Here is a 27,374-nt window from a genome sequence, read left to right as displayed (position 1 = left end):
TGAAATTTCTGAGAGATCCTAATAAAAGATGGAAATAGACAATAAAAAATAGTTAAAGTATTTTAAAGTTTATTTTATTTTATTTATTTATTCATGAGAGACAGAGAGAGAGAGAGAGAGAGAGAGAGAGAGGCAGAGACATAGGCAGAGAGAAGCAGGCTCCATGCAGGGAGCCCGACATGGTACTCGATCCCAGGTCTCCAGGATCACACCCTGAGCCAAAGGCAGGCGCCCAACCGCTGAGCCACCCGGGCATCCCTAAAGACAAATATTTTATTTTATTTTATTTTTTTTTTTAAGACAAATATTTTAAACATGTTTTCACTTTTAATTTTTTTTAAGGATTTTATTTATTTATGAGAGAGAGCAAGAGAGCACGCACGTGCGAATGGGGAGGGGGCAGAGGGAGAATAGCTCAAAGACAGTGTAGAATTTTTCTCTGGAAGAGAAAAAAGACAAGAAAAGACAAAAATATAAGAAACTAAGAGAATCAATTCAAGTAGTCCAAAGCCTAATGGGCATTCCAAAAAGGAAAAACAGGCAGATGAGACATACAAGAGACCTTTCCAACAGTGATACAGCACATGACTGACTAGATTGCGCACCTTTAGTACCATAATCACACAATTTAGCTGACTTGAAGGATACTGGTACAACATGCCTTTAACCTACCAATCTGCAGCAAAGGGAGAGACACAGGAATAGTCAATGACATCAGAGTGATGCAGTCTGCAAAATGCAGGCTGAGGAAAGATGTAAGATAAGACACTCTGTCTGGTCTTGGGAGGGGTGGGGGGAGTTGGTGTTTCCTCAAAATGTTAAACCCGGAATTATCATATGACTCAATAATTCAACTCCTAAGTATATACCCAAGATAATTTTTAAGAAGTCTATGCAAAAACATGTGCATATTCATACAAGTATTTCATAATAGCTAAGATGTGCAAACCACCTACATGTCCATCAACTGATAAACACACAAAGTATGGTAAATCTGCTCAATGGAATACTGTTCAACCAGAGAAGGGAATACAGTACTGATCCATGCTACACCACAGATAAGCTCTGAAAATATTATGGTAATAACAAGTATAAAGTGGTATCATGACCTCTTTCCTACACGAGTCTTTATCTTTCAGAGATACATATTGAAATTATTTACAAATGGTACACCTTTGCCTGGAACTGGACAATGTGCTTCTAATCGCATTTAGCTGGTTATTCACAAAGGGCCACAAACCACGTGTGTTCCCACAGGGCTGCCACTATCAAGTCAGCTGGCTAATTCTGGAGCTAATGACTCAAGTGAGAGTAAAAAAACAAATTAGAAACCAGTGTAGGGCAGCCCGGGTGGCTCAGTGGTTTAGCACCACCTTCCACCCAGGGCCTGATCCTGGAGACCCGGGATTGAGTCCCGCCTGCGACAGGCTCCTTGCATGGAGCCTGCTTCTCCCTCTGCCTGTGTATCCGTGTCTCTCATGAACAAATAAATAAAATATTTAAAAAAAAAAAAACACCACAGTGTACTTTTTATAACCTAATTCTGAAAGCAATATTCCATCACCTATACTGTGTTCTACTGGTCATACAGACCAACCCTAGTACAAGGTAGGAAGCAGACCCATACAGGTGTAAATATCAGGAGACAGAGATGGTTGGGGGGACATTAAAAGGGTATAAATAAGAAAAAAGACTATCAGGCATTGTTAAAGCAAGGTGATGAACACACAGTTTCCTTATACTATTGTCTCCTTTTGTATACATTTGAAATTCCCCACAATAAAAGTTAAACTAACAAAAAACTTTAAAAGTTACTGGCACAGAGATGGAGTAAGAAGGTATAAAAAGGCTACTCAGTGACAGTAGTGATTTTGTGACACCTTCTTAAGTGGCCCATTCCCACAGAGACCAAATGGTTGGCAAGGAATTTGTGTTAGCAGGTTGTGTGAAGTGAGACTTTTAAATCTAGGTGGTCCTCATCAAGCCCGAAATTCAGCGTACAAGCATGTGTATCACATCATTTGAACACTGTTCCAAACATAAATGCTTAGTAAGATGCATTAAGAACAGTAATGTAGGGATCCCTGGGTGGCGCAGCGGTTTGGCGCCTGCCTTTGGCCCAGGGCGCGATCCTGGAGACCCGGGATCGAATCCCACATTGGGCTCCCGGTGCATGGAGCCTGCTTCTCCCTCTGCCTGTGTCTCTGCCTCTCTCTCTCTCTCTGTGTGACTATCATAAATAAATAAAAATTTAAAAAAAAAAAAAAAAGAACAGTAATGTACACAGGGGAATTATTGCAGTTACAAAAACACTCTACCAGGAACAGTAACAATCAAGGCTTTTTTAGCAAAGACACCATTAAAATTTCAACTGCAGGCTTCTCTGAAGAGTGTAGCTTTCTTTAGTAATTCTTACATTGTTCAGTAGAGTTAACCGCTTGGGAAAACCCAAGATTACAACGAAGCTTCTTTTGACTGACCACCACTCAAACAACCTGCTGTATGAACACACTGATACTCTCCATCCCCCACCCCCAGTTTAACTTTTATATGCACAATATTAAATGGTTACCTTTTAGGACTTATTCACAGCTGTGCCGTGTAGTAAACTATATAATTGCTTTTGCTTTCTCTGAACTTTTCCAAGATTTCCCTGGAATTATGTTTCCTTGCTATGATTTTCTGTGCACTTATTAATTGCATTCCAAACTCCCCATCATCTAAACCTCCTCCAGAGGCACTGAGGCACTGAGCTATACCATCATCCATCCACCTTGCTGAAGTCTCTCCTGGTGTGCGTGTCCTGACCTGCTTCTGTCTGGATGGTTGCCTCTCAGCCTAATAACGCTGATCCAGCGCTCTCCCTTCACCATCCTCAAGGGATTCCCACCACATTCATTTTATGGCAAATCTCCTGTCTTCCATATCCTGCATCCATCTTTTCCTGAGTCTGGGTCCTCATTTGGTGGAGCATAACCCCCAGTAATTCCCCAAGAAAGAATGTGTGGCAATTCAGTGTTATGAGACTTTGCATTTCCAAAAATGTGTTTTTAACCTATGCATTTGAATACAAATTTGGACAGATACAGAATTCTAGGTTGGAAAAATGTTTTCTTCTGGAATTTTTTTGCTCCTTTGCTTCCAAGGTTGTGGCTGAGTTGCACTGGGTTTTGTCCTTGTCTTTCTTGCTTGCTTTTTAAACTCCCAACACTCTTTGGTTCTCCTAGTGTATCCTTCGAATAGTACCCTACCTATTCTTGTTTTATGGTTGTAACAGATTTTATTTCACTGAGATTATTAATTATTTCTTTTTAAAGTTTTCTTCTCCCTGAATAATTTTGTGTCCTCCAGGTTGCATTTTTCTCTTTTAGGAACTGTATTTTCCATGTTTGAAGGTTTCTTGTCATTGTCTAGTACTCCTCGGTTACACATTTGTTATAAAAAAAAAGGGAACCAAAAAGCTATTAGCTCAGAGTGATGATTACTGTGAGGTTTTTTCCCCCCTCTATATCTAGTCCTACTCTGTAAAGAATGATACTCTAATCTCTTGCCTGGAAAAGGATGGCCTGGTTGCTGGCATGAATGGGAACCACAGAAGGCAAGGTGGTAGGGTCTCAGGAGCCAAATGTGTATGTTCACTTGTTCCATGAGCTTTGTGTGTAGAACCTTTGCTTTTAACAGAGCCTGCTGTTCTCTAGCCAATACCTTGTTACCTTCTTCTCATGGAGCAACTGGGCCTCTAACAATGGTAGTGGAGTGTAAATTGGTACAATCATCCTGGAAAATTGTTTGGCAGCACTTACTAATACTGTATAAATGTATAACCTATTCCTTTCCCCTATATATACCAAATAGAAACAAGAGCCAAAGTCCTCCAGAAGACATGCACAAGAATGTCACAACTCCTTTATTCGTAATAGTTAAAATGAGGAAACAACCCAAATGTCTATCAATGTGTAAATATATTATGGAATATTCATTCATATAACACTTATATCTTGATTTGGATAATTAGCTATATATGTATATGTAAAAATTCAGTAATCTGTACACCTATGACTGTACACATTACTATTTTAAGTTACAAACATCTTAAAAGGATCTTTTTTAAAAAAAGCTAATTCTAGAACTGTTTGGTAAGTTTGAAATCCCCTATTAATCTATTAAGATAAATCATTATTTTCCAAAGCCTAAAATTTATAGCCTAATGATCAATAGTATTTTTTATCAGTATTTAATTAAGTGGGGTAAGTAGTAACTCAGTGATGTACCATTCACTTTAAGAACAATTAACACTGAAGTATAATTTATTGGGAATTCAGAACACACTTTTCATTCAAATTCAATGCTATCAGGACCACACTAGGTACTTACCCTTCTAACCTGACATCTGGTAAAGATCTGTTGAGTGCAATCATCTCACTTGCCATTAAATTGAACTGATTGATTTTAAACATCTCTTTCATCTTTTCTTGATCCTCTTTAGGAATGACAACTGGTTTCCCCATTTCTCCAGGACCTTCATGAGGCTTTTGTACTGGCTCTAGAACTAAGAATACGGAGGAAACTCAACATTAATTTTATAGCAATTGATAACTCTTTCTTTTTAATAACATTTGAGTTTAAATTGTGCCGTGACAACCAGAGCCATTTCTGAGTCCATTCTCTCCTAGTCTGTAAAAACCTCCTAGCGGCTACCCTGTCCTCTTTCACACCAGTGTCCTCACTCAAGACCTCCTCACCCTACACTACTTACCTGAATCATGCACAACCTTGGCATTTCCATCTCAAATATCATTACCACATTGACCTCTTTAAAGCATGATTTTAATTGTGGTATTCCCATGATCTCCTAGAGTCTAACTCTTTAATACGAAATTTAACCTAACTTTCCAAACATACTACCTGCTCAGCCCTCACAGATATGCCCCTCCCTACCCCCACTCTAGTGTTTAATCCTTCAGTCAAATAGCAACTCACTACTTTCCTTTATATGTGCCTCACGTTTTCCTGCATTGGTGCCTTTGCTCAGAGAAGTCCTCTCCCATGGACCTCCTCAGTCCTATTTCTGCAATACCACCAAACACCTACTTGTCTTTTAAGGCCAGCTAAAACAGCTTCTCTTGACTGCAGCTTTTCCAAATCCCTCTATGGTGATCATCTACTACTCTTGACTGCCACTTCACTTTATCTAGGGCTCTTACAATCCTAATCAATTGCTATCTCCTATAATGACTGCTAACCTGCCTTGTGGGTCCCCCACTAGATTACGATCTCTTTTTAGTTCAGGTTTGATTCATTTGTGTACCTTTTGTGGAGTCCAGCAAAATGTCTTAAAGGAGATTTATAATTATGTACTGAATTAATACGTCAGCAAAAATGCTATTCAAAATAAGTCAAAATGAAATCCTAGAATTGATAATAAACATTATAATAACCTTTAAACAAGGTGGATCATCAGGAAAGTTAATTCTAATCCAACGTAATGTCATCTATTGATGTATATATAAATAAAGTAAGTAATATTCAGGGACACGTGGGTTGCTCAGTTAAGCATCTCCTTTCAGCTCAGGTTATGATCTTAGGGTCCTGGTACTGAGCCCCACGCTGGACTCCCTATTCAGTGGGGAGTCTGTTTCTCCATTTCCCTTTGCCCTTACACCTCTCATGCACGCATGCACTCTCTCACACAAATAAACAAAAATCTTAAAATTTTTAACTTAAAAAGAGTAATATTCAGCAATTTCCAAATACTGTTTCTTGTTTTACACTTTTGAGATGTTAAAAAGTGTTCCAAGAAAAAGAAGTTCTCAGGTAGATTAAACTTGCAAAAAGCATGTTAAACTTCTCATCTAAAAGGCATGGATAGAGAATGAGATGAGGGCAATAATGAGATAAAAACACCTGTTTTGTACATTACTTATTTATTTTTAAAGCTGAAATTTTTATTCTCCCATTGTTTATTTTTTTAGGCACCTCCAAAGAGTCTCTGCACAAAAACAACAAGGCAGTAGACAAACCATCACTCTTCAGCCAGGCTTCATCTGCCCAAGAATAGCACTAGTGGGTAAAGCTAACTTATAAAATGGTTGTTTCAGATGGTGGTACAAAACAACCTACAAACTCCAAGGCTATAGAATATGAAATTATTGTGTCTTCAACAACTATATCTAGACTATAAAAACCTATCTTAGACAACCATTAAAAAAATGGTTTAAAATAATTTTGCGCTGGTTCTCAGAATGAACTGTGATTTTAGGAGGGCATTAAAATATTGGGAAATAACTTTAAAATTATTGAAAACTCACGTAAAACCATTTTTAGAAATAAATCCTGCCTAATGTTTGCCAACTGACTAAGCTTTTTTTTTTTTAAGAGATTTTATTTGTTTATTTGAGGTGGGGTAAAGGGGAAGAGCAAAGGGAGGGGAAGAAGCAGACTCCCTACTGAACATGGAGCCTGCTTAAAATTCTTTCTCCCTCTGCCTACTCCTCCATCATGCGCACATGTGCTCTCTCCCTCTTTCAACCCCCCCCCAAAAAAACAAAAGAAAAACACACCAAAATTATGTAACAAAACTCACTGATAACCCTAAGTTACCTCAAATCCTTCTCAGTTTTAATCCTTGCTGCAATTTTATGTTCAATTTATTTGTAATGTGTTTAGTATATAAAACTCTATAAAGGGGCACGTGGGTGGCTCAGTAGTTGAGCATCTGCCTTCGGCTCAGGTCATGATCCTGGGTTCTGGGATGGAGTCCCCCATCGGGCTCCGCTTGGGGAGTCTGCTTCTCCCTCTGCCTATATCTCTGCCTCTCTGTGTCTCTCATGAATAAATAAATAAAATTTATTTAAAAAACAACAAACAACTCTATAAACATGCAAAAAATTATAATATTTTCCAAAAGCCTTTACTATTTTTAAGTTTTTAATCATCAAAAGGCTTCCTGAAGTTTAATAACTGAAATAATTCTAGCATACACACATGAAAATTTGAATCAACATTTTAAGGATCTGAAAATTGAGTATAGTTCTGGCATAAAAGATCAATTCTTACTTGAACTGCATCTGTAAAAATACTGAATATTCTATACAAAATCCAAACCCACAAATTGAAGGAATGAAGTTATCTGGAAGGCAGAAGGGCAACAAAAATATTCCCATGACACAACCCCCACTATCCCAGTTTTTCAAGGGGAGCCCCATCTAATAGCAAGAGAATATTGCTATTCTTAGATAGCCTCAGGTATAAAATGCAAGTATAAAACTATGAGACAGAACTGCTCAGAAAAACATAACAAACTAAAACCACCAACACCTCTGTAACCACATAGACTGGCCAGGCCCACTATTACCTGAAGTAGGCAAGTAACAAGCAAATCCTAGAAAATGGATTATTAATGATAATCTTTTAAGAGATTCAGCATTATGGTAAGGATAATCAATCCATTCTGCTTAAAAATAGGACCCCTTTATTCACAGTATAAAGATAAGAATTTGATAAATTTCACCAAGTAGGTACTGGAAAGCAGTTAAAAGAATGTTCAGAAAGGAGATCTTTATAATACTGAAACAGTAATTTTGGAGACTTATCTGTTTGTTTGTTTGCTTTTTTGCCTTTTGTTTTTGTTTTGGTTTTCCAAATACCATAAAAACCGAAGAGCCCGGAGACTTCATGTGTACTATCAAGAAACCTACACTCTTCTGGTCCCTGTGTCCCCCGGCTTATCCACTAAGAATATCCATGTCCCTGGTGTCCTCAGCCATTTGTCCTCTCCCAGTCGCCTCAGGGTGCATTCCTCAGGGGCACCGCTGCAAGCCCTCACCAGACCTGAGCTGAGAAGGTGCTTACTTTAGGGCTCTGAGACTTCAGAGCTGCGCCACTCTGGACAGACAGCTCCCAGCTCCTATTGCACCAAAACCTCACAGGGAGCAGATTTTTCAAGGTGTTCTTTCTGAGCATTAGCTGCCCCCTTCTTCAAACCATTTTCCCCTTCTTTCCCATCAACTCCTTAAGATTATAGGGAACAAAGTTTGCAACCCCGCTGTTTTAAAGCCCCATCTGGAACTGCCAGCCCCCTACTCCCTCTCCCTTCATACTGCCATCTCACCTTTGGGCTTACTGCTCTGCTCAGTCCTTCTCTCGCACCTCCCTCCTTCTCAGTCGTCCCACCGAACACCCAGATCCCCACCCCACTATAAAAGCCGTTTATTGGTCTTTTTCCACAACACACATCCCCTTCCACCAGACTTAACTCAAACCTGCCCTCCTGGGAGCCTGCTAACCTCACAAACCTCTTCTGGGAGTCATTCTTTCGCAAGAGTCCTGATAAGGGCTCACAGCTCCGTACTGCTACTCTCGGACCACTGCTCCTTTACATAGTACTTCCGTACTTTGTATAAAGGCTACTTCTTGTCTTTGATGTTCATGCCACAGTGGCTTTCATAACTGTATTATCCTTGGCAACTTCTTCAAGTACAATCCTTTTCTTATGGCTTTGATACGACACTGTCTTACCTGCTAAGAATTTGCTCTTTCGGGTTATTACATTTGTCCTTTATATTTTAAACCTCCGCCTCGAGGTACATAAAAACACATGCACACGTACAACTTTGCCTCCATTCCTTTAACTGGTGCACTACCCTTTTTCTTATTTTGTTGTTGTTTCTTTTCGTTAAGATTTTATTTTTAAGTAATCTCTACCCAATGTGGGGCTCAAACTCACAACCATGAGATCAAGAGTTACATGCTCCACTGACTGAGCCAGCCAGGTGCCCCATGCACCACCACCTCTCTTCCCCTGTGTTGAAGCTTCCTAAAAGAATAAGCTACACATCGCAACTCCTTCATGAGTACATCAAATCCACTGGCACTGAAATGGCACCTGCCACAGTCAGAAGAAACCCCATTTCCAAACATACAGAAACACCTTATCTTCATCTCAGGTAAAATCTCTGACAAACAATACTCCTGAATTTTTGTGACCGCCCTCTCTCTGGTGTCTCCTCCCACCTGACTTCCTGAGAAGCCTCTCTTCCTTACTGACCTCCAAGATGCTCTCCAACATTGATCTGTCTAAGTCTGTGCGTGCTCCTGGTACAGCCTTCAGCACAGACACGGCTTACACTACCACCTACATTATGCACCATGACCACTGTTTTCTGCAGAACATCTCTACCAGCACTTCCAAGTCAAATACTACCAGCCAAGCTCATCTTTTCACCATCTGTCAAAGCTGCTCCACCTCTGGGGGACTTCTTTCTATCAACTCATCAAACAGGGAAACCTGAGAGGTATCTTAAACTCTTCTTCTATTATCACCTACATTTAGTGGCTCTTCATGTTATGTAAATTCCACTGTTTACATACTTCAGTATCATTCTACTGTAGGCCCCAAGAATTTCTCTAAACTCTCACAACAGCCTCACAGCTAGTCTCTGCTGCTCCTTCTCTTCCAGTACTTCAACCACAGGACCACCAAAAGCTTTCCTCTGAAAGTCTGGTTCTCATCAGGTTACCTTTTCCCAGTCCGGTTCTCATCAGGTTACCTTCTCCCAGTCCGGTTCTCATCAGGTTACCTTCTCCCTTGTTTACAAGCCTTCAATGACATGCCACTGCCTATAAAGAAATCCAAAACTCTTAGCATGCCATAAAAGGCCTTCCTGACGTGGCCTCTGCTAACCTCCCAAGTTTCATCCGTGCTCTTGCCTCATATTCTCTCTCCATCAACTCTATTCTCTCACTTGTTCATCTCGCACATGCTTCTTTCTCTTGCTTATTCATCAAACCTAACAAACACCTGTTCACCTCGATACTCCTCAACATGAGTATTCTTTACTTATTGCACCTTCTCACACACGTGTTCCTTCCTTTCTACTCGTATGCACATCTCTAGAATGCTATTTATTCTATCAGGTTTTTACTATTATTCTTTCTCTCCAATTGGACTGTGAGTTCCCCAAAGGGAGGCATTTTGTCTTATTTTTTTTTCTTGTTGAGCTGTGTAGCACTTAATATACTGCCCAGCAATTATGAGAGCTTTAAAAACCTCAACCAATGGGGCACCTAGCCTGCTCAGTTGGTTGAGCATCCAACTCTTGATTTCAGCTTGGGTCGAGATCTTGGGGTAGTGGGATTGAGCCCCATGTCAGGCTCTGCGCTCAGCAGTGAGTCGACTTCCCTCCCTCCCTCCCTCTGTCCCCTTCCTGCTCACACTCTCTCTCTAAAATAAATAAATAAGTCTTTAGGAAAAAAACCCAAAACATTCACCAAGTGAATCTTCTTTCTTTCATGTCTTTGCATTTCAAACAGAACACCATGAGCTCCCACTATAAATGGCAATGAATTAAAGTGGGGGGGGCAGATAAGCTAATCTGTTCCATTTGGGAAAAGAGTATCTGAGTTACTGGTAGACAGTAATACCTGTTCTTTGAGTTAAATGTAGACAGAGTTGTGTTCTAACAATAGTTAAGGAGGCAGTATTTTGTCATCTAGAAAAGTTACTAAGCAGCAGAGTCACAGAGTAAAGCAGGAAAATCAGCAAATTAAGAGGCTCACTTTGAATTAAAGTATATTTTATTAAAACTTAAAGGGAAGGCACCTGAGTGGCTCAGTGGTTAAACATCTGCCCTCAGCTCAGGTCATAATCCCAAGGTCCTGGGATCGAGACCCACATCAGGGTCCCTGCTCAGTGGGGAGTCTTCTCCCTCTCCCTTCACCTGTCCTCTCTGCTCATGCTCACCCCCTCAAATAAATAAATAAAACCTTAAAAAATAATAATAAATAAAAATATTTTAAAAATAGAAAGCAACATTTGTTTGTTGGTTTGAACACAAAATGTTCAAAATTGAATTTTCCAGGTATCCACTGCCAAAAATGTTAGTACTTCCAACCCAGGTCCTTCATATTTGTGTTTCCTTTCTTTTTTATACCAAAACTGCAATCTCACTGTGGCCTCTATTATATGGCTGCATCTTTGCAAAAGCCCTCCCTAAAATGCTAACTGGATCTATATATAGCATTAACCAAAAGAACTCTCCAGATTACATCCATCTAGAATGATTTCCCTCATAACTGAGATGGGAGGGCAGGGAAAAAAACCTCTTTTTGATACCTGATATTGCAATTTTAACACTTAGCATTTATGGCATTAATGCCATACAATTTTGTTGGTTCCAACTATTTTTATTAGTTTAACAATAGTTAATATTAGTTTCCCCACATTACCTAGTAACACAACCTCCAGAAAATAAGTACATGTAACACTGAACATAAATGTTGAATTTTGCAATTCTATACATGATGATACTTTGATATTTTAACTGCTGGGAGAACCCATTGGAAAACTGTTAGTAATATGATCATATTTAGGAAGTCAGGATTACTACTAATCTAAAAATAAATAAAATTTTATAGTATCCAAATTAGTGAACAAACAAGTAACATACTAAAACAGATGCTGGGTTGTTTTTTTTTTTAAGATTTTTTTTATTTATTCATGAAAGACACAGAGAGAGAGGCAGAGACACAGGCAGAGGGAGAAACAAGCTCCATGCAGGGAGCCTGATGTGGGACTTGATCCCAGGACTCCAGGATCACGCCTTGGGCTGAAGGTGGCGCTAAACCACTGAGCCACCCAGGCTGCCCTAAAACAGATGTATTATTATAAAATATTACTCACCATCCCCAGCAGGAAGTCCTCGCTCCTTTTTTTCATCACATTTGTTGCATTCACTGAAGTAAAGCAGCAGGAACATATCCAATAGTACCCAAATCAAGGAGGTGGCTAAGACCACCTTGCAATATGCAAATTTTCTCATGGCACTTTAAGTCAAATGCAAAATTTTAAAATATATATATATATAAATATACAAAGATCATGAAAATTATTCCTGGAATCCAGTTTCATCAGAAATCACGTTCATAACCTATAGAGACAAAAAGAAAAAAAGATTAACTTAAAATGTCAGAACCTTAAAAATTAACTATGATTAATTTAACATGCACATGAAATTTTACTATTCAGAATAAGTTTAAAAATCAGACTTTTAAAAATACTTGTAAAATACATAAAAATAAATAGTATCAAGAATGTACAAATAACTCCTACAAATCAACATACAACAATCCAACAGAAAAATGGGTCTCTGCCTCTCTCTGTGTGTGACTGTCATAAATAAATAAAATTTTTTTTAAAATTATTAAAAAAAATAAAAAATGGGTAAAGGATATAAACAAGCACTGTGCAGAAAAGAAACCTGAATAGCCAATAAATGTGGAAAAACACTCAATTAAGTATAATTAGGAAAATGCAAATGAAAACAATAGTGAGCTACTATCTCATATCCATCAAACACACAGGGCTTAACTTCTATTCAACTGCTCTATTAAATGCTAAGCCACTAATTGCCACAAGAGTTTAAGAAACCAGAGATTCTCAGTCCATTTTGACCATTCATTCAGTTTCCAGGTCCCAAGGAGCAATAGGAGTTCTCCTAGTATTGTGCTACAGCAGTTTATTGGGCTAATTCTTATCTCTCTTCCACTGAATCCCATTCTAAAAACACTGCAGTCACCAGCCATTCACAAACACTCAGAGAAAGTATAACGGGGAAGAAAAAGAGTATGATAAAATCTGAGACCTAATCCTGGCTTGGACAGTAATTTCAGACTTCCCTGATCTTTAATTTCTATTCCCCCACCCTTGTCCCTCAATCTCTGAAAATACCATAAGAAAACGACTGGAGGAACTGTCACCATATTTGCAAAGTCACTTGGGATAGTCTGACTAGTAACATTTCTGCTACAGAAGGAGCTCATCTTGGGGGGAGCTCTAGAACATACTGAGGGGCCTCAGAGGTCGGGAGTCATTCTGATGAACAGCCGACACTGAAATTCAAAGGCCTAGGTCCCTGCAGACCAGGAAGGAGACAAGCCAAGTGCATTCAGATGAAGTGGATGGAGGAAACACATACTTCGCACATGTGCCTCACAACAAAAGCCAAATGAACAGATGCTCTGAAGGACTGGCCTGATGGGCAACACAGCAGCTTCTCGAAGGACACCTTTACATTCCACAGTGGGCATCAGAGGTATTCACCTGAACAATTCAGGATAGGCCAGAGAGCTTATCTATGAAAAAGAAAGTATTTCTTGCCTTCTTCACAAGGTTGCTAGACAGCAACTTGAAAAGCACCCCAAAAAACCCTAAGCGATACTTATAAAGTATTATCTGTGCTCTGCTCTTTCTGGGACTTTGCTCTCTTGCCTATACTCCTCCTTTCATCAAACCAACATTCCCTGACTGCACAGTGAACAAGGATATATGTTACTGTCATTTTCTTGCCTCAAAATTGTACTTACTAAATATCTGATACCACGTCACGTGTGGTGAGCAACTACTGATGACTATGGCAACTAGGGTGAGGGGAAAACCAGAAACATTATAGTGCACAGTATCATGAAACAATAGTTCTCTCCAGAAAAGCTAGATAAATATAAATTTTGAGCTACTTTACATGAAAAGCTACCTCTTCTGGACACTGGCAAAGTAAACAATGGGACTGCTAGTACAGCATCTGGAATTCAAATGTAGCTTTATGTTCTCAAAAATCTGCTGATTGTTATTTTTAATGCATTACTTCAATGCAAGTGTCTATTAGTTTGTATTCATTCCTATTTAATTTTTCCAAGGCGGAACAATTAGATTCAAAAATTTTAGATCAAATGCAGTGGGTATGTACGTGTTTGGGAGAAAAGGAGTATGGAGGAAGTAGGAGGTGTAGCAGAAAGGAGGATAGATAAAGGAGAGGCAAAAAGTCTTTGAGACCTTGGGTTAGGCAAAGTTTCTGAGAACATAACAAAACAAAAACCACAAATCATAAGATTGATTAACTGGACTTCACAATTAAACCTTCTTCAGGGACGCCTCGCTGGCTCAGCAGTTGAGCGTCTGCCTTTGGCTCATGTTGTGATCCCGGGGTCCAGGACTGGGTCCCGTACTGGGCTCCCTGTGTGTAGCCTGCTTCTCCCTCTGCCTGTGTCTCTGCAACCCCCCTCTCTCATGAATAAATAAATAAAATCTTTTTTTTAAAAAATCTTCTTCAAAAGACAATTAAGAAAATAAAAAACAGGTCACAGACTGGGTGAAAATACAAATTACATATGTGATAAATGACTTGTATCCAGAATATATAAAGAACTCTCAAAATACAATTTAAAAAACTCAATCCAATAAAAGAAGCAAGAGGTTTGAATAGTCTTGCCATCAAAAAAGTAATACAGATGGCAAATGAGCACATGGAAAGATGTTCAACATCATTACCTTTTAGGGAACTGCTATTTGAGACCACAATGAAACACCACTACGTGTCAATCTATATGGCTAAAGGGAAAAAGAAAAATACCAAGTGTGAACTAGGATTTGCCACAATTGTAACTGTAATATGTTGCCGGTGGAAGTGCAAAATGGGACAGACTCTTTGAAAAACAAATTTGGTAGTTTCTCCCCACAATAATCTGCAATTTCATTCCTAGCTATTTACTTAAGAGAAAGGAAAATAGATGTCTACATAAAGACCTGTATGCAAATCTTTATAGCAGCTTAATCGTAATCATCAAAATCTGGAAACAATCCAAATGTCCAAACCTGGTGAATGGATAAACAAAGTATAGTACACTGAACACTGAGATACTAACCCAGCAACAAAAAAAGAACTCTTGATATATATGCAATAATATGGATGAATCTCAAAAGCATTATGCTAACTGAAAGTAGTCACAAAGTGCTATATACAGTATACTTGCATGATTCCCTTTATAGAACAATCTGGCAAAAGCAAAACTATGGGGACAGAAATCAATCAGTGGTTGCCAGGAACTGTGGAGGAAACTGAGAACTGCCCAGAAGAGGGTGTGAAAGAACTGGTGATAATGAAAACATTCCATATCCTTGCCTGTGCTAGCGGTCAGACGATTCTGTCCATTTGTCCAGACTTATAAAACTACATCTAAAAGGGTAAGTTTCAATAAATTCAACCTCAATCCCCTTATAAATAAATAAATATGAGGGAATATCGCAAAGAAACAATGCTGATTTTAGGAGACAAATGGTGTACATTTCCTGAAATGACACACTCGAGAATTTATCTCAGAAGTCACATAAAGCTCAGAATTTTGTCCTAAAAATAATAGATTAAAATCTTCCATTTGAGGGGGTGACTGGGTGGTTCAGTCCATTGGCAAAGGTCATGATCCCCAGGTCCTGGCATCGAGTCGCACATCAGACTCCCTGCTCAACCAGAAGCCTGCTTCTCCCTCTCCCTCTGCCATTCCCCCCAACTTGTGCTTTCTGTCAAATAAATGGATTACATCTTTAAAAAACAAAAACCTTCCATTTGAAATGCATTTGACTGCCTACTTTATTTTATTTTATTTTTATTTTTTTATTTTTATTTTTTATTTATTTATGATAGTCACAGAGAGAGAGAGAGAGGCAGAGACACAGGCGGAGGGAGAAGCAGGCTCCATGCACCGGGAGCCGGATGTGGGACTCGATCCCGGGTCTCCAGGATCGCGCCCTGGGCCAAAGGCAGGCGCCAAACCGCTGCGCCACCCAGGGATCCCCGCCTACTTTATTTTAAAAGTTAACTTTTATTTTAAGAGTTATAAAATCGGGATCCCTGGGTGGCACAGCGGTTTGGCGCCTGCCTTTGGCTCAGGGCGCGATCCTGGAGACCCGGGATCGAGTCCCACGTCGGGCTCCCGGTGCATGGAGCCTGCTTCTCCCTCTGCCTGTGTCTCTGCCTCTCTCTCTCTCTCTCTGTGACTCTCGTAAATAAATAATAAAAAATAAAAAAAAAAAAAGAGTTATAAAATCAGGGATCCCTGGGTGGCTCAGCGGTTTAGCGCCTGCGTTTGGCCCAGGGCGTGATCCTGGAGTCCCGGGATCCCGTCCCACATTGGGCTCCCAGCATGGAGCCTGCTTCTCCCTCCTCCTGTGTCTCTGCCTCTCTCTCTATCATAAATCAATAAATCAATCTTTTTTAAATAAATAAATAAATAAATCTTTTTTTTTTTAAAGAGTTATAAAATCAGGGGATCCCTGAGTGACTCAGTGGTTTGGCACTTGCCTTTGGCCCAGGGTATGATCCTAGAGTCCTGGGATCGAGTCCCACATTGGGCTCCCTGCATGGAGCCTGCTTCTCCCTCTGTGTCTCTGCCTCTCTCTATCTCCCTGTGTCTCCCATGAATAAATAAATAAAATCTTTAAAAATAAGTAAAGTTATATCAGAATTTATGTCACAGTATAATGATCAATTATATCAGTAAACTTCTGATCCTACCCTCCATGTCATACTGCCAAGTTCCTCCAAAGATCAATCAGCATTTTCTAGGGCTAAAGAATAATCTTCTCCTAGCCCTCAAACTCCTAACCAAGGCTCTCTGGAAATTTCAAGCCTAAGAAGACAACTTGACAATAGGTACCTTTAGGAGAAAATGGAAGCTTCATTCTCTTAGACCTAAAGCTTTACACTTCTGGGTACATTACAGTGTTTACCTTCTCTCTCACAAGAACACAGTACCCTCAGCACCTAGGATCACTAACTCTGCATCATACTGACCCAACAGAGGTAGGAAAGACAGGACTTTGCAATAGATCTATTCATTTAATTTGTAGCTGGAACTTCTGCCAGAAAAACTAAAAGACTTCGTAAGGATGGCTAAATTATTTTATTTACTAGTTATATATTCTGTTTATTTCTCAATCAGAACTATAATCAACATATTCACACAAACTCAGTAAATACAGGGAATGTGTCAAATGTACAGAATAAAAAAATAAACAGGGAACGCCTGGGTGGCTCAGTGGTTGAGGGTCTGCCTTCGGCTCAGGGTGCAATCCTGGGGTCCCAGGATCGAGTCCCACATTGGACTCCCTGCATGGAGCCTGATTCTCCCTCTCCCTGTCTCTCATGAATAAATAAATAAAATCTTTAAAAAAAAATGAAAAGAATGCACACCCCCTGCCCTTATGAAATTTATAGTTGGCTCCAGGAAAGCAGGCGTTAGTCAGTCACACATATATAAAACTTCACTAGTGATACCTGCTTTGAAGGGAAGTACAAAGCAATATAAATATTACAAAGATCAGACTTTGTCAGAAAGGCTTCCCTGAGGAAGACATGATTTGAGGGGAAAATAAGCATTGGGGGCAGTGAGAAGTAAGGGCTCTGTAGTAGGAAGGAGCCCAACACTGAAAGGTCAGGGAATCAAAGACAAAACAAGAGGAAGTTGTGACATGAGATAAAGCTGGAGCTGGTTAAGAGTGGGCAAATTCAAGAGGTTTTCAGGGACAAACTCAACAGGATTTAAGGACAAAACAGATAAGGGGAAAGAGGAGGAAATCTTGGCTTATACCACTGGTTGCAGAATGGTTCCAGTCACAGAAACAGGGACCAATAAAAAAGGACAGATTTTTGGAAGAAAGGAAGAAGCAAGATGGGAAGAAACTTAAATTTCACTTTGGGTGTGTTAGGTAGGAAGTAACTCTGACACCTTCAAGAAGAGAGATTAGGGGGGAAAAAAAACAAAAGAAGAGAGATTAGCCACAGCCAAGGATACAAAAGTTTGGGGCCCAAAGGAGGAGTCTAAGGTAAAGATATACAGACAGAAGCCCTTGCTCCTATGCAACATTGTCGGGGCAGACAGACTTTAAAAACTCAATATGCAAAATAATTTTTGTGGAGTGTGATCTCCCTCCTAGCATGGTGCTGGACTTGGTGACTTGCTCCTAATCAATATAGTGGAAGTAAGAATGTGTGATTTCAAGGCACTTCCTCCAGGGTACCTGGATGGCTCAGAAGGTGAAGCAGCTACCTTCAGCTCAGGTCCTGATCCCAGGGTCCTCAGGATCAAGTCTTGCATCAGGCTCCCTGCTCAGCGGAGAGTCTGCTTCTTCCTCTCCCTCTGCCTCTTCTCCCTTCTGCCTCCCCCTCCCACCCACCACTTGTGCACACACGCGCATGTTCTCTCTCTCAAATAAATAAATAAATAAGTAAAAAAAATTTTTTTTGTAAATAATTTTTAAACAAAAAAAGAAAAAAAAACACTCTTCCTCCTAGCTCTCTCTCAGATCATACTCTGGGGAAAACCAGCACCAATTCAGAAGGATACTCAAGCATCCCTATAAAGAGGTCCACACGGTAAGAAACTGAAGCCTGCCAACAAACAGTATGCCAGACATGGAAGTGAACCCCTTTGGAAGCAATCCCAATCAACCCTTCAGAGGGCTACAGCTTCTGCTGACATTCTGACTGCAACATCCAGAAAGATCCTGAATCAATACCACCCTGCTAAGCTGCTCCTGCATTCCTGACCCAAAGAAAATACAAGATAATAAATGTCTATTGTTTAAGGCCATTAACTTTGGAAGTAATTCATTATTCATCAATATAGGACTTCAGTAACAAAAAAGGTCTAGAAAGAAAATTATTTAACCTACAATAAACATACTTTTTTCTTTTTAAAATTTTATTTACTTATTCATGAGAAGCAGAGAGAAAGAGAGAGAGAGAGAGAGAGAGAGAGAGAGGCAGAGACACAGGCAGAGGGAGAAGCAGGCTCCATGCAGGGAGCCCGACGTGGGACTCGATCCCGGGTCTCCAGGATCAGGCCCTGGGCTGAAGGCGGCGCTAAACCACTGAGCCACCAGGGGTTGCCCCAAGTGTCGCCTTTAACTTGGGTCATGATCCCTGTGATCCAGCCCCACACTGGGCTCCCCGTTGCACAGAGCCTACTTCTCCTCCTCTGCTGCTCCCCCAACCCCCCCAACCCCCCCACTCGTGTGCTCTCTTGCTGTCTCTCTCTCATATAAATAAATAAAATCTTAAAAAAAAACAACTTTAACAAAATATGTGCAAGACACAGAAAAAGTTGTGGAGCTTTATTGAAGAATATAATTTTAGAGAATTGACTAATGGCTAGATATATTATGTTCAGAAAAAAAAAATTAATAGCCTCTTTCCAACATTAATATATAAATTTTATACAATTCTAATTAAAACACAAAGGAAGCTTATTGGGACTGGATTTATAATAAAACAGAAGAATCTAAAATCATGTGGTTCTCTAAAACAAATCCATACATGTACAGAAAACTGGACAGGTGCTACTACAAATCAGAGTAGAAAACTGATATGTGGACAAATGGCTTTCCATACAGTAAAAAATAAATTTAGATCCTACCTTATACCAGTAACAAAAGTAAATCTATGAACAGATAATAACTGAAGCCAAAGTTGTCAAAACAAAGTCGCAACTATTCTGGCCTATTACCTACTGGCTAAGGTAAGTATGGCTCTAGTCCTTTAATTTTTAATTTTATAGTTTCCATTTACAGTGAAGTGTTTAGGCCAACATATCTCCCACTGTCTATGAGTTGTCAAGTGATTACTTACTAAAATTTGGCACTGAGAAGACTCATTCACCAGCCAAAAATGAACCAATTTTTAGATATCAGCATACTCTGAATATTTAACAAAAATTAGTTAAGAACTAGTCTAAAAATTATATACAAAATGATGTGTACATTCCATGTAAATTTGGATATTCTCTTTCTCTAATTGTTTCCCAGGTGTTACTGCAAGTTCTCCAAGTTCAGACGTTGGGGAAACATGTTTATCATATGTACTCAGAGTACAGGCTCCTATAAAATTTACCAGTATCCTGAATAGAATGTCAATCTACAAGGTGATAAACTGACTTAACTTCTAGCAATATCTTTAAAAGTTAGTATTTTTCCTAATTATAAAGTAATATATGCTCAAAGAACTTGGCAAACACAAAAAAGTAAAAGAAAAGATACAAAACGATCTATAAACCCTCATCCCAGTTAAACACTATTGCCAATTGTTTAAGTGTCCTCCAGTCATTTGGAATACAGCAGATATGTCTTAAAGTTTAGATAATGTCTATTTTGACTCAAATATTTTAATGTCTTAAATGTCCTTGTCAGGAAGAAATGACTGTGACTATAAAGGGGTAGTAAAAGAGATCTTTGTGGTGATGCTGTATTTTGATTTTTCTTTTAAGTAATATGTTCAACAGACATTTCTTCTTTTTTTTTTTTTGAGATTTTATTTATTTATTCATGACAGAGAGAGAGAGAGAGAGAGAGAGAGAGAGAAAGAGAGAGGCAGAGGGAGAAGCAGGTTCCATGCAGGGAACCTGACGTGGGACTTGATCCCGGGTCTCCAGGATCATACCCTGGGCTGAAGGCGGCACCAAACCGCTGGGCCATCAGGGCTGCCCTCAACAGACATTTCTAACCCCTCTACCTCCCCAACTACTAATAAATATCATGTCCTAGGCAACATAAAATGTCTCAAGGGTCATTTCAAACTAGCCTTGATATTTACAAAGCTGTATCAAATTCCATATATTGATTTACATGTAAAGAACAGGCATAAAATAGACACAAACCGAGAGGGCTTCCTGGTTCATGATCCTGACCCTTGCTCTCCTTGCCCTCCCCTAAAGGTTTTTCCTGGTAAACAGGACCAGCCACCTGGCCAGAAGACAATCAAGTGACCTGGTCAGGCCAACCACAGAACCTCACCCCTTGGCTTCTCAAGTCACAGAGCTGGAGGATATGCATGTGGCTGTGCAGTCAGCTACACTGCCCAACACATGGAGAAAGCCCACCTGCAGTCCAAGAGAATGAACCCAAATACAGAACAAGAGGCAAAGGGTCCTGAGGGTGACCAAGTCCCTGACTCTTCCTTAGCTTCTGCAAACAGCAGCAATCCTTCTATTAATCCCCTTTTCTGCTTAGGAGAGTTCCTAACACAACCAGAACACTTGGGGTGTTGGGAGAGGGGAGGAAAGAGCAGGAGACCTATAGGTGAAATCAAGCAGGTTCTGGTCTACTGCTGAGGTTCCCTTTCTAGGGGAACTAGATATATACACTAGTTATAAACAACTGCACATTATGAGGCAAACTATACTACTTGAAAAGATACCTTTTAGTGCTCCAAATTACAAAAATATATCAAATATCAAAAGTATATAGAAGACACATCACTGAAACAAAGAATCACAACACAACGCACATGTATTATATATCCATCACCCAGTCTAAGAATATAATCTTTAAACCGAAAAAAAAAAAAAAAGAATATAATCTTTAAAGTTCCCTTTCCAATACCATCTCTTCCTGGGCACCCTGGGTGGCTCAGCGGTTTAGCGCTGCCTTCAGCCCAGGGCCTGATCCTGGAGACCTGGGATCGAGTCCCACGTCAGGCTCCCTGCATGGAGCCTGCTTTTCCCTTTGCCTATGTCTCTGACTCTCTCTGTGTGTGTGTGTGTGTGTGTGTCTCTTAAATAAAATCTTAAAAAAAAAAAAAAAACTCTTCCTCAGCTCCTCAAAGGCAATCTTTATTCCAAACTTACCATTCTCTCTTCTCCCGACAGTTTTACCTTGCTAGTATCCTTAGCAATGCCTTCTTTACATTTGTCTGCTTCTGAACCACTTATAAATGGAAAAATCTGAATTCCTGAGACCCATCCATACGTTGCATGCAGTTACAATTTGTTTTTACTACTCAATAATATTCCACTGGCATAGCATACCACAATTTATCCATTTTATGCTTAATGGATATGTGGTTCTTTCTAGGCTTCTATCATTATCAACAGTACTATTATGAACATTCCTAAATATGTTTCCTGGCACACACATGCAGAAGTAAGGGGTGCAAGGCAAGAGTGGTGCGGCAAAGGGCAAGATGGTAAATATTTTAGGCTTTGCAAGACAGAAGATCTGTGGTGTAACCATTCACCTCTGGTACTATGCCACAAAAGTAGCTATAAATGATACAGAAACAGGTATGACAGTATTGCAACAGAACTTTTTTTATGGACACTGAAATTTGCATTTCATATAATTTGCATGTTACAAATTACACAATTTTTATCTCACCATTTCAAAATGTTAAAAACCTTTTTTAACTCATGAGTTGTCACACCAACCCCTGATCTAGAGTACACATATAAGGGTATTAGGACATATGGTATGCATATATTCAAATATGACTAAATATGAACAATTTGTTTTCCCAGGTGGTTGAAGCAAAACAGTAAGCAAAATGAGCACTCTGGATGTGTTATATCCCTGGCAATACTTATTGATGCCATACTTCCTTATTTTTTTAACAATCCGGTGAGTGTGTAGTTAGTATCTTAATATAGTTTTAATTTGTATTTCCCCACTGTCTTGAACATTATCGGTTACTCCATTTCCTCTTCTCTAACGTGCCTATGAAGTCTAGTCCACTACTGTTTCAGTGGGCTGTTCTGCCTTCTTCCTACTAGTTTGTAAATATTTTTGTGCAGGGATCCCTGGGTGGCGCAGCGGTTTAGTGCCTGCCTTTGGCCCAGGGCGCGATCCTGGAGACCCGGGATCGAATCCCATGTCTGGCTCCTGGTGCATGGAGCCTGCTTCTCCCTCTGCCTGTGTCTCTGCCTCTCTCTCTCTCTCTCTGTGACTATCATAAATAAATTAAAAAAAAATTAAAAAAAAATATTTTTGTGCAGTCCGGATTCTAATCTTGTGTTAGTTACATGTACTGCAAGAATCTTTTCCCAGTTTATAGCTTGTCTTCTTAATAACAGGTGTCTTTTGTGGCTTACATTTTCTATGTCATAAGAAATTCTTATCTAGAAATCATTAAAAATAATGTCTAAAATTTTTTAAGTTTTACCTTTTCAAGTTTAAGAAGAGATTCAATGTCACTTTCTTCCATGTGGATAACCAACTGTCCTGGTACAATGTATGGAAGGTGTGCAATGCAAACTTTGCCATATACCAGGTTTCCAGGGTTCTGTGCTCTCTTCCACTGGTCCATCTACCCTTACACCACACTGCTGTCTTTCTTACAACTTTCTAATAATTCTTGATATATGCTAAAGAAGTCTTCTCACCTTGCATTCCTTCTTGAGGAAGGCCTTGGCTACTTTTGACCAACTAGCCTTCCTTTGCTATAACAAGCCTAACTACTGAGAATGATATTCCACCTACTGAAAAAAGAAATCTAGTAGTTAAAAGTTTACATGTATATGGTGGAACAATTCTACTGTTCTGAGAAAATAAATTTAAAAATGATATAAATCTTTTAAAAAAGTGATATAAATCATAAAAAAGCTGGAGATGAGGAGTTCAACTCAAGAGCCATTTAAGAGAAAAATTCCAAGGGCACCTGAGTGGCTCAGTCAGTTAAGCCTCCTTGGTTTCAGCTCAGGTCAGGACCTCAAGGTCAGGAGATTGAGGCCACCCCCCAGCCCCCTCCCCCTGTGGGGCTCTGCGCTCAGCAGGGAGTCTGCTTGTCCCTTTCCCTCCCCCCACTGGCGCACACACTTTCTCTGTGTCCATCTCTCTCTAAAATAAATTCTTAAAAAATGTTAAAAAGAGAAAAGAAAAATTCCAAAAATGTCTTACAAAATGACATCATTATTAAATGTACAGTACCCTTTATGTCTACTATACCTTTAAAAAAAAAAGTTTCAGCATTTTAGAGTCACAGTTCATTCCAGGCTATCTGGATACTGACTGAGTCTTGGCCAACTAATGTTCCTGATACCATGTCAGGTACCTAACCTAGAAGGTGCAAGCCTGAAGGCAATGATCCACACCATTGGAGCCCTTTACCACAATGTTAAACAATCTAAGAGATGCACCATTCACATTACAAAAGAGAAACATCAACTCAGGAAACCTGGCAGGAAAAAGACATACAGATAGGGAAGTTTCTAAATAGGTTTTACCAGAAGGCAGTATCTTATACTAAACTTTTTATTAAATTTTTCTGCAACAAGGTCTTAATTTTTTTTTCTATAGCGGTTTTGTCTTTCCTTTACTTAACTCTTTAATGGCTTCCTGCTTGCTGTTCTTCTATTTTGTTCTCAAGAACCCTATTAATTGCAAGACCCATACTTGCCAGTTCTCACTAAATAAATTCCATGGTCAAGTACGTTAGGGAAATGTATATACTCTATATGCCCTGAGATAATATTATATATTACTGCTCTAAAGGTGCTGTGAAGTTCTGCAACAAAGAAACCTAATAACTTCATTAACTCAGAACTTCTCATTTTTAAGCATGGAACTTTCCCTATCTACTTTGTCTTTTTTGCACAACACAATACAGGTTTCAAATGGCAACAGATAAAGTAATAAAGACTGGTTTCAAATCGTGGAATCAGCCAATTTTTAAGCTATATGTTATTTTTTTTTTCTGCAAAACTGGTATTTCTGTGCATCTGCAAATTCCATAAAAAAGACATCCTTATCATGTTCACAGGGAAGACCTTCACTGAGTGAAAGTTAATTTTGTAATATCTTAATTTAACTGTTTAAAATCATATTCCTATACTCTTCTTTAACATATATAACACAAATAGTTGTGGACAAAAATGGTAAATCGAGAAGTCACCATTATACAAATCCCTAAAAGAATTTAAAAGAAGTAAAAAGAATTAAAGAATTCTAAGAGAAGTGAAAGTTAGGAACTATATTTACTATCAATTTTTTTTCTAAGTTTAGAATATCATATTCTAAAGAATGTATCGGCATTAAATGCTATATTTAACAAAGGCAACATTATTTCATGTAGGATACTGTGAAGAAAGAGTTAACACAGCAGGTCTGTTTTACTGAGTCCTTGCTACTCTGAGGGTTGGGGGATGGGGGCAGGGAATGCCTGGAGCCATGGCAAAGACCCCTGGCCAAACTCTGAGAACTAAACTCCTGGAATGTTCAGTCACTGGGTAAGGATGTTAGAGGCAGTGGATCAGGATCTATCAGGCTGTCAGCATTGTTTAAAGTAAGTATCAAGATTTATGATGTGCACCTGGTATCTGGTTGGGGTCCTACGTTTTAGTCACCAGGACTGGCCACAGAAAATCATGTCCATGTGATCCCTCATAGAGGAAAGATGAACATTTGTATCTGATCTTCCTAGCAGTCACCTGTATATATAGCTTTTTCCTGCTATTCCTGTACTGCATCCTTTGCTCTTAATAAACCTTAGCTGGGAGTAGAACATTATGTTAAGTTGGAGGAGTCCTTCCAGAAAAATCTAAAACCATATATTAATACAGTCATGGGAACTCCCCGCCATGAACACCATTCAAGCACTTTGGTTTGCCATATTATGTACTTCTCTTATTATTTCTCAGAAGCTAAATGATCATAATCACAATCTGCTTAAATAAATCAATGTACAGGATAAAAGTTAACACACCAGGCTCAATATTACTATCCCTAGAAAGGCTTGGTTGCAAGGTTGGCCCTGACTGGCATCTGGAAACTTGAATAATAAACAATTCCCTACACTGATATAAAACTTACTTAAATGATAAATGTACCTAACTGTGCCTAAACTATTTGTACAAACAATATGGTTTGTGCAAAACACCTATTTTTCCTTCTGGAAGACTGAAATTTTGGTGCATCTTAGGCACAGTGTGCCACCATGAATAGCCCCAATAAAGACAACGGCACAGAGTCTAATGAATTTCCCCAGCTGATAACACTTCACATGTATTATCAGAATTCACTGCTAGAGCATATCATGTGTGACTCCACTGGGAGAGGTTCTTAGAAGTTTGTGCCTGGTTTCCTCCAGACTTCACCCCATGTAACTTTTTCCCTTTGCCAATTCGGTTTTGTATCCTTTTACTGTAGTAAGTCTTAGCTGTTATTATGACTTATGCTGAATCCTGGGAGTCCTAGCCAATCACTAAACCTGGGGTCGCCTTGGGAGCCCCCAACACAATCAGCATATTAAAAGAGAAGTAAGGGACGCCTGGGAGGCTCAGTGGTTGAGTGTCCGCCTTTGGTTCAGGTGTGATTCCCATCCCACCATCCAATCCCCATCCGGCTCCCTGTGGTGGGACCTGCTTCTCCCTCAGCCTGTGTCTCTGCCTCTCTCTCTCTCTGTGTCTCTCATGAATAAATAAAATCTTTAAAAAAGAGAGAGAGAAAGAGAGTAGTATTCCAGTTAGGCCAACTGCTGAAATTTAAATTTGGATTCCAATTTCAATTCCAACACTGACTAGGCCAAGCAATCCTAGCAATGTTACTCTTAATTTGCATAAACCTGGGGCTCTTTATTCCTTTGAAAAAATATGCCCAAATTACAGTCCCATTTCACTAAATTAAAGGAGGTAATGCACATCACTTATAGATCACAGCACACATTAAATACTGAATAGCAGTTCTAGAGGCACTTTCTTAGACAAAACTTAGGAACTTTTCTTAGATGAAAATCAGGAATTTTTATGCACTGATGCAACGATTATTCAAACTGCCAGAGTATTGTTTTAAAAAAAAAAAGTTCAGAGGCAAACTGTTTTTTAAAAAAGATGTATTTATTTATTTATTTGAGAGACAGAGAGCACGCACGCACGCAAGCACATGAGCAGGGTGAGGGGCAGAGGGAGAAGCAGCTTCCCTGATCAGCAGGGAGCCCCATGTGGGCTCTATCCCAGGACTTCTGGATCACACCCTGTGCCATAGTCAGACACTTAACTGACTGAGCCACTCAGGTGCCTCCAACCCTGAATCTTCAACACTGATGGATAGGTGATTTCAAGCCCACATGACAAGATTATTGGGTGAGCTCAAGCAGGTTAAATCCTATGAAATAAGAAACATTTTATTTCTAAATCTGATATTTATCTAGTCTTCAAATTGACATCCCTAATGAGCTATGAATGCATTGATTAATTAGTACTGGGACTATGCTTGATGGTTACATTTCTCAAATAACTAAATTGGGATTTTAGTATAAATCATTCACTTAGGTATATATGAGGCATAAAGTACAATCAACAATAGCATGAAACCTACATAGCTGTAAAAGCAAACCCCAAGGTCAAGAGAAGTGCAACCCTGAAGCCATTCACTCCCAGCTATCAACTTACCCCAAAGTGGTTTTTCAAATGAATTCATATCCCAAATCCACATGTCCCACATTTCCTGTTGAAAAATAAATTTCCTAAAATCAGATTATTACAGAATAACTCTATCTTCCCGCCCTTATCACTTCAGCCACCCTATTCCACTGGACTTTAGGTCAACCATACCTGAAGGCAAAACCTATGTCTTATTTAGCTATTTCTCCAATGCTGAGCACTGGCACATAATAGGTATTTCCCCAAATCTTGCATACAATAGGTGTTCAGTTAATGTCAAGTAAATATTACTGAGATCCAACATCAAGATCAGTGAAAATACTATAAAGTATCATTCCTCCTCTTAAAAAATCTATCTGTATATTAACTTTCCAGGAGAGAAAGCCAGACACAAAGATAGC

At 39.3% G+C, this 27,374-nt stretch overlaps 1 protein-coding gene across 1 annotated transcript in view; it reads right to left on the bottom strand.

Annotated features, from left to right (window-relative positions):
• The window catches only part of GALNT1 (polypeptide N-acetylgalactosaminyltransferase 1), an 80,477-nt gene extending 53,434 nt beyond the window's left edge, over positions 1 to 27,043 (bottom strand). The window contains exons 1-3 of the mRNA XM_041748859.1: positions 26,983 to 27,043; positions 11,681 to 11,927; positions 4,375 to 4,549 (exon numbers count right to left, since the gene is read on the bottom strand). Coding sequence (XP_041604793.1) covers positions 4,375 to 4,549; positions 11,681 to 11,819 — 314 coding nt within the window. The 5' untranslated portion in view covers positions 11,820 to 11,927; positions 26,983 to 27,043. The remainder of the gene's footprint in view (positions 1 to 4,374; positions 4,550 to 11,680; positions 11,928 to 26,982) is intronic.
• Positions 27,044 to 27,374: the final 331 nt, after the last annotated feature.

This window comes from Vulpes lagopus, chromosome 1 (assembly GCF_018345385.1).
Source record: "Vulpes lagopus strain Blue_001 chromosome 1, ASM1834538v1, whole genome shotgun sequence".
Taxonomy (NCBI): domain Eukaryota; kingdom Metazoa; phylum Chordata; class Mammalia; order Carnivora; family Canidae; genus Vulpes; species Vulpes lagopus.
The sequence above is the reverse complement of the archived record's forward strand: the minus strand, read 5'-3'. Positions and strand labels throughout refer to the sequence as shown.